This window comes from Callithrix jacchus, chromosome 16, assembly GCF_049354715.1.
Source record: "Callithrix jacchus isolate 240 chromosome 16, calJac240_pri, whole genome shotgun sequence".
Lineage (NCBI taxonomy): Eukaryota > Metazoa > Chordata > Mammalia > Primates > Cebidae > Callithrix > Callithrix jacchus.
This window is the reverse complement of record NC_133517.1, coordinates 78,186,800-78,196,478: the sequence shown is the minus strand read 5'-3', so window position 1 is coordinate 78,196,478 and position 9,679 is coordinate 78,186,800. Positions and strand designations below refer to the sequence as shown.

Below are 9,679 nucleotides of genomic sequence, written 5' to 3'. Positions count from 1 at the left end.
TTATCTGATCTAATCGGAGCATCTACCAGAGGATTTCACATCCGCGTTTCACTGACGAGAACACCGCAGGTGCACAAAGCAGCCACTGACCTGCGGGGACCCCGGGCCAGCGGCTGCTGCAGCTGACTCATCCGACTCCCACGCGCGACGCTGCCCGAGTGGCGTTTAAAAAGATCCCACTCGAGTCCCATTTAAAATACATGCACCCCGCTTTTTACGTGTGATTGGTGACCTCGATTTTACCTTGTGAGTCACAGCCCCAAGACCTGCGTATCTGTCAAACTGAGCACAGTGGGCGAGGGCGCGCTGTGAGAGTTGGGGAACAGACAGGTGGAGAGCACAGGTGCAGACTAAGGAGAGGACTCGAAAGTAAAAATAGCGATCAGGGGTGTGGGGCCGCGCATGGAGACGCCGGGGCAGCGCTGGCGCTGGCCCGCGGAGCAAGAGGCGAGGACCACGGGGCTGGGAGGACCGCACCTGACGGTGGCCGCACCTGTGCACGTGATCGCGAGCCGCTCGAGCGCCCGGGCGGAGCCGCGCTCACCTGGGCCCACGTGACGGGGCAGGGCCCGAGGACCCCCACGGCCACGCCTCCTCCCGCGCGGCGCGCCTGGACCCCGCGGAGCCGAGCGGCAGCGGCGGCGGGAGCCGGGGAGGCGGAGGCGGGCGGCGGCGGCGGCGCGCGGAGACGCAGTAGCGGCAGCGGCAGCATGTCGGCCGGCGGAGCGTCAGTCCCGCCGCCCCCGAACCCCGCCGTGTCCTTCCCGGCGCCCCGGGTCACCCTACCCGCCGGCCCCGACATCCTGCGGACCTACTCGGGCGCCTTCGTCTGCCTGGAGATTGTAAGTGGGGGCGCCGGGGAGAGGGTCTCGCGGGAAGCGAGGACAGAAGGCGGAATCCTTGTCCCCCGGGCTGTCTTCCTCTGCGCCCGCACCGGCTGCTTCTTTTCGACGTGGCCTTTTCCTGCGCCCCCTCCTGGGGTCTCCTCGGTGCCCTGAGCCGCCGCCCGGGCCCTCCCGTCTGGCACCTGTTAACGCGGGCACCTGCTCCCCCGCGGGCGACGGAAATGGCCTGGGGAGAGCGAGCAGGCGGCCCAGCAGGGCTGAGCACTTGGGAATGTGGAAAGGAGAAAGGTGTTGGGGCTCGGAGGCGCCTTTAGAAACCCAGGACACGGCCAGGGGCCGGGCTTGGCCGGAGTAAGCTCCTGGCTTTCGGCCTTGCCTGTTGCTAACCTGCCATTTTGTTGGGTGGTGCAAAGGTGTAGCCTGTGACTGGGTGACCTGGAGGCTGCCACGCCGTGGAAAGTGGGGGCGGAGGCAACAGGAAGAGGAGGAGGGCTGAGGACTTGAGCATGCTTTTTCCCCACTCACCCTTGCCATCATTAGTGCCCTTTGGATTGGAAAGAGGAGCTGGGCAGAAGGCAAGGCAAACAGAAAGGTGAGATATGTGCCATGCACTTGGCAGTTTCGAATCCAGTCGGCGCAAGAATGGTGGGGGAAAGGTGGAAACGTGGCTGTCGCATTCTTCTCTGCCTGCCTTTGTACCAACTCACTCACTTGTCCTCTATGCAACTCCAAACCTTTTCAGCACACTTCCTTGGGCCCAAGTAAAGGTGGGGTCACCTGCCTGTCGTGCAGCCTTTTTAGGTGGCACTTGAACTTTTTAAATGGAATCTTATGGAGTTGGAAACTTTTGAAGCTCCTTGTAGACAAGGAGAAAATGTGCAAATATAAATTGGGCAACCTGAGGTTGCATCACGCCCTGAGAATGGCAAATAAAAAGAGAAATGTTAGCGAGTTAGTGCCTTTCTGGCAGGCTGGTGTTGTTTGCTGGGGTTAGGATTTTCATCTCTCCCCTCACCCTCGCCTTTTGAGTTTGCATAACCTGGATTTGGGTCGCTTTGGTTTCGCTTTTCTGCTTGTGGAGCTGGAACACCTTATGAGCACTGTTCTATTACGCTAAGGCAGCCAAACCATCCTAAGTTAAGTTTAGCCCAGATTGGAATCTGAAAGAGGACATGTGAGTGAGTTGCAGGCAATGACATAAGTAATGGGATCCTGACTGCGAGGCTGATTTGAGTTTGAGCCTGGTTCAGAAGCAACTGAAGTGCTTGGGATGAGGTGCAAGCATCCATGTGGGAAGAGCAGAGAGAGGATGGCATTGGGCTGGCTGCCTTGCTGTGGGAGGGAGACACGTTTAGAACAGGAAGATCTGCAAGGAATGATTTCTTAGGTTCTTGGCTACTTCATTCCGTGTTCCACAAGCTTTGCCTACCTCTTTGAGAGGCAAAAGTTTTTTGCCTACCTCTTGGAGAAGTTTTGCCATATCTTCATTCCACCTGTCCTAGAATTTACAGACAGTTCATTGAAATACCTTCTAGGCTTCAATACTTTAGCCTCTTCTTAAGCAATAATATGAAATTTCAAATTTGATATTCTGGTTATATTTTTCTGTTTATTCAAATTTATATGTAAAGATACATGTATGTAAATATATACATATGTATATGCAAAGAAGGCTTATCCATATGCCATCTCATCAAATACCATCTCAAGAACCTGTAGTCATGTCAGACTTTTAGAAAACAAGGCCTAATTCAGAGGAAAAAGAGTAGAAAGTGACTTACTCAATTTTCCCCTCCCCCTACCCCGTTATATCTTAAAATCTAGCTCAGTGGTTAGTTCTCAATTCTTGCTGTACTTAATAACTTGGACAGCTTTTTAAAGTACTGTTGCCAGCCCAGACTAATTAAATAAGAATCTCCGGGGGAGTGCCAGAGTTCACTAGTTATTTTTTAAAGCTTCCCTGGAGATTCTAATATTCAGACTGTAATATACAGCAGGGAAGCACTGTAGAGAAGACAGCTCTGCTCTCAGAGATGTGAATTCTCTCTACTGCTAAAACTTCCACCACTCCCCAACCTAGGAGGAATCCCAGACTCACAGCACTGTCCAATCTATTCCTTTTATCTCAATTCCTCTGGTCTCTTAGCTCCTGAAACATGCCTCACACTCTTGGCCAGGTAGAACATCATCTCTTTCAAAAGCTTATCAGTTTGCTTTTCTCTTTTTATGGCGAACTCAATAAGTTTACATTTTAGGCCCCCTTTACCTCCTTTATTTGAATATAAATCTCCCCCACCCCATTGAAAAATGACCGAAATGTTCCAATGAAACTGGTGACCTTAGAGAAAAAGGAGACCACACTAGAGTCAAACTAGCTCCTCAGCTCTCATCCCTTAGGACTGTTTAGAGAAATGGGTTTACATGCTTTAAGAGAGCAGAGCTCAAAGCTGCCTTATTTCTCCTATATTTAGAATACCCATCTTGAGTGGATGTGCAGATAGGAGCTCCGTTAGCACTTTCGAAATACCTTAGCTCCTAGATGTCTCAATTTCCCTCTGATTCTTTTAAAATTTTCCATCTCCTATGCTCCTCCTCGAAAATTCCTCAACCTGTAAATTAAATGTGCATATTTCTCAAGCACAGTCCTAAATGCTAAGTGATCTCTATGCTGAGGACCCATTATTTTAACCTCTGCCAGCGTTTCTGGATATCCTCAAACTCCATTTTAATTTTGACCTTCTATTCAAATTCATTTGTCTTTAAGAGTTCTTCATTTCTGTCCCATTGCCTTCTGAAACTTAGCATGTGAACATTGTACCTGACAAGGGATGACTGGGCTATCAGGAGTTGACTACCCTACTCACACCACCTTCTTGGAGTTTGGTTCTCACAATAACCATTTAACTTGGCTCAAGGAATGCATTCCCAATCCCCCTTAATGTACTATATTCACAGTCTCTCAGATGTAAGTCATTTGTTGGGGAGATACTACAAAATATATAAATAGTGCCAGTCTCCCAGCACCAGGTAAAGCATTATAGCACTGGCTTCTTAGGTGGAGAATAAGAAGCACTCGCTTCTTAGGAGTGATGTTTTGTTTTAAGATAGGTGTGTTCCACTCCTGGATACCTAATTGTCAGCCCCTTGATTTTGGCCTTAGCAATATTTACCAATGCATACTTGTCACAGTTTAATACTAAGTTAGTATTGCAAAGCAAGCTTTTTAGTTTAGGATGGAAGACATTACCTTGTAGATTCTCATTTTCAAAATCTCAGTTTTCTGAGTGAATATTTTCTAAAAATCACTCATTGGGCATTTACTGAATATACCTACTATGTGCAAGGCACTCCTCTGAGAACAAAGATGTTTAAACTCTTCCTCACCAGAAAGACCTATAACCTAGTTGAGACAATATGCACAAAAGTAACTATCATTCAGGGAAGAAGTAATTAAGAATGGGAAGTAAACTGCAGCTAAAACATTTTCCGGGTGGGTCTGTCTACTTTAAAAAATGACATTGAAGCATCTGCACTATTGGGCTGAACAAGATATTTAGGGCCCCTTTTCTCAATGGGCTTATCTTGTAAAATGCACAAGAAAAAATGAATTTTAATAGTATTAATTGCAAAAAAGAACACAGATCATCATTGAATTCACTGTGTTGTATTTTACAATTTCAGTTTTTAAGAAACTACTTATATTTGCCAAGTTATTTATTCACATTTATCTTTGTGAGAGATTCTCTGGGACTCTAATTTACATGCTTCCAATGGCAGTGTTTTGGGTGACACCATAATTTTCATTTACTCAGCATGTAATTAAAAACATACTATGCATGAAGCCTTCTTTTATGCCCTGAAAATGGAGCAACTAACATAGCTCCTGCCCCTAAAAGAAATTACTGTTTGGTAGAATATAAAGTCATGAAAAAATTACAGTGCTGTGTATGAAGTGCTAATATAGCTTTATAAGAAGTATTGTGGAAAAGCAGGGTAGAGTACCTCTGACTTCTGAAGAGGCCAGAACAAGCAGCTTTAATAAGTGGGGACATTTGAGGTTGGCCTTCAATGATGAGCCATAGTTTATTAGAAAATGGGAAAGAGAATTTCAGGTAGAAAAAAGGACACGTGCAAACATGGAGACAAGGACAATGACAAGAAGGTTCTGTCAGTTGTGAGATTTTGGTGGGCAGATCAGGTTCTGGTTTGCTGAGAAATGCTAGGCCAGGGCGTTGGATTTATTATCTGTGATGGGAAGCTGCTGAAGGACAAGGATAAACTTGATCCAACTTGTGACTTAGAAACTTTTGAGTGATAAAGTTTGGTTGTAAAAGAAAGAGATCGAGGGCAGGGGGAGCAGTTAGGGCGCCTATTGCAATTGTTTATATAAGAGATGAAAAGAACCTGAAATAGGACCAAGGGAAGAAGGATAGCAAAGAAGAGAGAGAGGTTTGAGGTTTCAGAAGTCAACTAAGCATGTAAAGTTTGACTTGCCCCAAAATGATACCTAGATTAAACTTAAATATAAGATGTAACTCAGAGGAATTATGCCAGAAAAATAAATGTTAATAAAAGGATGATTGTGAGGGAGGGGCTGTGGGAGGGACAGATGGAGTCATCCAGATAAATCTATGGAAGGGACTTCAAGTTATTTTCAACTGAAAGCTTTGACTTTGGACTAGATAACATGTATATGTTCTGATGTATAGAGTTTTCTTTTATTGCCCAGAAAATAAATTTTGACTGTGAAGGGACACTGTTTATTTGCAGTGTACAAGAGAGCTATCCATGGACATAGTTGTCTCCTAAATGGGTTTTAAAATTTTAAGTATTTTTTTTCTTTTGCCTCTGGATTAAAAATCTTCATCCACATTAAAATAACCTTTAGGCCAGGCACAGTGGTTCATGCCTGTAATCCCAGCACTTTGGGAGGCCAAGCCAGGTGGATCACCTGAGGTCAGGAGTTCAAGACCAGCCTGACCAACATGGTGAAACCCCCATCTCTACTAAAAATACAAAATTAGCCAAGCATGGTGGTGCATGCCTGTAATCCCAGCTATCTGGGAGGCTGTGGTAGGAGAATTGCTTGAACCTGGGAAATCAGGCAGAAATTTGAGGTTTAAGAAGTCAACTAAGTATGTAAAGTTTGACTTGCCCCAAAATGATATCTAGGCTAAACTTAAATATATGATGTCACTCAGAGAAATTATGCCAGAAAAATCAATGTTAATGAAACTTAGCTCACTGCAGAGGTTGCAATAAATAAATACATAACCTTTGAAGTTTCTAAGAGAAAATAAACCAGTGGCCCCACCAGAGATTACTATCAACAATCATTTGCCCCCACTGGCAGTCCTTTAAAAAAAACTATGAAGAACTGAAATACAGAATACTTTAAACCAAGTAGCTGTAAAAATTCACCTTGAGCCCCAAAGGAAAAAGTCATGGAGAAGAGATTTGTTTGGTAGAGCCTGATAGAAATATTGTATGTGGTGGTAGGAGCTGTGGACATTTGCAATGATATGGCTGAATGGAAATGACTGAGTTTCATGTACGTGCAGTACTCAACAAATGCTACTTGTTTGTTCTATAGTACAAACTGAGCAGTGTGTGAAAATAGTCTGGAGACACTGGCTGGAGGGGAGAAAGGCAGGTTGGAAGTAGATGCTTTCTTAAATCTTGCCCAACATGTAAACTGCCATAATTCTTCTCCAGGTTTCTACCCTTTGACCTGAATTTCCTAAGTGTCCTATTTCATATGAGAGGGCCATGTCCTTTCATAGACAACATATATGACAATCTGAACTTTTGTATAATAGCTATGAGAAGGAGGAAGGAAAAAAGAAAGTAAGGAGAACATGATTTATATGGGTCTCTCCAATGTCAGTGCATGCAGGAACAATTTTAACCTAAAAGTGATAGTTACTTACAAATGTGAAAAGAGAATTTTCCAAATCCAGGGGAATTATTATAAACAACAATAAAAAGAACCAGGACACATTTCTCCTCTGTAATATGAGCTTTCCATTTTAGGGTCAGTGTCAGCTATTTAAACAGCTGAATTGGAGGTTTAGGTCAGATGGGGAGGAAGAAAGTAGAACTCTCTGTAGCACTCTCAAACTTATTTTTAAAGCTTTCCAATGTAAAGATGAAAAGTAGAAGTTCTTTTGCAATGAGTATCAATATATTTTGGTCATTAGCCTTGTATGTATGTCATTTCTCATTACATCCAAGAATTGTTTGTTTTCCTTTTCCTAATTAAAATTAAAAAAACACACACACACACCTTGCTGTCTTGCATCTCTAATGCAGGCCTATACCAGGGCAGTCCAGAAGCAGTTTGGGCGGAAGTCAGCATGGTTGCAGGACAGATGGGGACTGATGAGGGGAGCAGGAGGCACTGGGAGAAGGCACAAGACTTACCCAGGTCAAAAGTTCCAGGAGCAATAATAGTAGGAATAGGTCATGTGGGCAACTACGGAGCCCAAAAAAAAATATTTAAATTGGGTGTCATGAACTCAACTGGCAAGAGGTACAAACTTTCCCATAACTTTTCATCTCAGCCTCCTGAGATCTGATAATAAGTGGTGGGTGTTGCCAGTAATAGCTTGAGAATTGAGAAGTACATGTTCTTGCTTCACTCATTTTCTTTTCTTTGCTTTTTTTTTTTTTTTTTGAGACAGAGTCTTACTCTGTCACCCAGGCTGCGGCGCAATGGCGCGATCTCAGCTAACTGCAACCTCCTCCTCTCAGTTTCAAGGAATTCTCTGCAGCCTCCTGAGTAGCTGGAATTACAGGCACCCGCCACCACACCAGGCTAAATTTTGTATTTTTAGTAGATACGGGGTTTCACCATCTGGCCAGGCTGATCTTGAACTCCTGACCTCATGATCCACCTGCCTCGGCCTCCCAAAATGCTGGGATTACAGGCGTGAGCCACCATGCCCATTCGATTCACTAGTTTTCATGCCTATGTTTGGACATCCAGCATGAACCAGGGAGTGAGCTGGGTTCCAGACAGCAATGTGTTCCTAGCATCCCAAGCTGCACTTCTAGAACATTCTCTCCTGGAACCATTCATTACACATGCTGGTTGGATTCCATTCATTACACACCCAGTTGGTTTCCATTCATTTCAAGAAGGATGGACTGAGGACCTTGTGTAGAAAGCACCATCCTAGGTTCCGAGCATACAGAGATGTTAAAGGCAATGTCACCAATTCTGACGTCACAGTCTAGTGAGTGAAATAGGCATGTGGACCCGTGATTTTAATCCACTTGTAATTGCTGTGGAGAATACATGCACCAGTAACCGTGGAAGCACCAAGGGATGGCATCTGGTCAGGGAAGTCTTTCTGGAAAACGTGGTACTGGGTTAGTTATTCAGCAGAATTTTTACTGGCAGCATAGACAGAAGCATGGGCAAATGTGATCAATTCTCTATTCTCGGGTTGAAGGGCAGAGGCTGGAGTGCAAAGAGAGAGGGCTGTAGGAAAAGAAGCATTACAGGGGAGATGGTGAGCTTGGGAAGGGGGGCAGCAGTATGCCTAGCAGTGGTACCACTGAACTACAGTTGCATTGTGAATGAATCTACACTTGTGTGGGCTGCCTTGTAAATATATCTACCAGTCATTATATCTGTTGGTTGAAGTATGTTTCCAGTTTAAAGAAATATTTCAAAATGCAAGTTGTACATAAAATGGAGCTAATGTAGGTAATCTTGTTTTCTAGCTGATAAATTCCTAAACATACTACACCCATCTGTAACCATGATGTTTCATGTGCAGCACCCCATAAGTAAACATCCATTAAAACACAAGGGGTTACAGGTGATTTTGATGAAAGGTGTGGACCGTGTCCTCAGAAAAATGCATGCACTTATCTACCCAATTTTATATGATTTTAGGGAATCATGTGGAAAATGGGTAGAAACCTGCTTTAGAATGAACACTAAACCGTGAGAGGGGCAGAATAGCATAATGTTAAAATCATATGTTCTGGAAGCCAATTGCCATGTTCAACTTATTAACTATATAACTAGGGACAAGTTATTAATGGATTTGTACTTCAATTAACTTATCTACAAAATAGGAATAATAATATTGTCTCAAGGTTTGTGAGGATTAAATTGGCACAAATAAAACGCTTATAACAATGCTTATAAGAGCTCAGTAAATATTAAGTAATATTTCTGCTATCACCATTAGCTTCAACCTCTTACTCTAACTCTACAAACCAGGCTGGGAGACACCTTTTTTTTTTTTCACCTTTCCTCTATGCTTGCTGGTTGTTCATTCTCACTGCAGTAGAATAATGCAATGTCCAATATATAGATAGCAGGAGGATTAGAAGGAGGTAACTTAATACGGAAAGTTCTAAATAATGTTTTTCCTTATGGGTAGTTTAGCCAGTCTTCTATACTTTCAGATTCACTTACCTTTTACAGTTCTCATTCCAAACATTAACTGAAAATAGGTCACAGTAGAAATTAGCCTGTTTACTTTGTGGGTATACTAAGATGGAGGTGTCAAATTGAAAAAATTGTTAGCTGTCAGAGGGCATGTTTAAAAGCAGGTAATTAGGAAAGAAGTGACATTTGAAAAGAAAAAGGGCATTTACAAAAGGTTTCCTTTGGGAACATAAGACCATCCAAATAGGAGATTTGTTAAGGCGCCTGTAATCCGTGCACTCAGAATTGCAAGGGTTGCTGCTTGCCCAAGAGCATGTTTTCCCATGGGACGATGTATTTTTCCCATTCCACGGTTTCTAGTGAAAACATGTTTTAACACCAACTCTGAGGGTTCAGTTTAGTGTGATTTGCAGATAAATACTTC

The 9,679-nt window shown here is 43.8% G+C and overlaps 1 protein-coding gene across 2 annotated transcripts in view; it reads left to right on the top strand.

The window, feature by feature from the left end:
- The first annotated feature begins 606 nt into the window (after positions 1 to 606).
- Positions 607 to 9,679, top strand: part of MAL2 (mal, T cell differentiation protein 2) — a 29,960-nt gene continuing 20,887 nt past the window's right edge. For both annotated transcript variants that reach the window (XM_002759269.6, XM_035276574.3), the window contains exon 1: positions 607 to 842. In XM_002759269.6, coding sequence (XP_002759315.1) covers positions 711 to 842 — 132 coding nt within the window. In that variant the 5' untranslated portion in view covers positions 607 to 710. The remainder of the gene's footprint in view (positions 843 to 9,679) is intronic.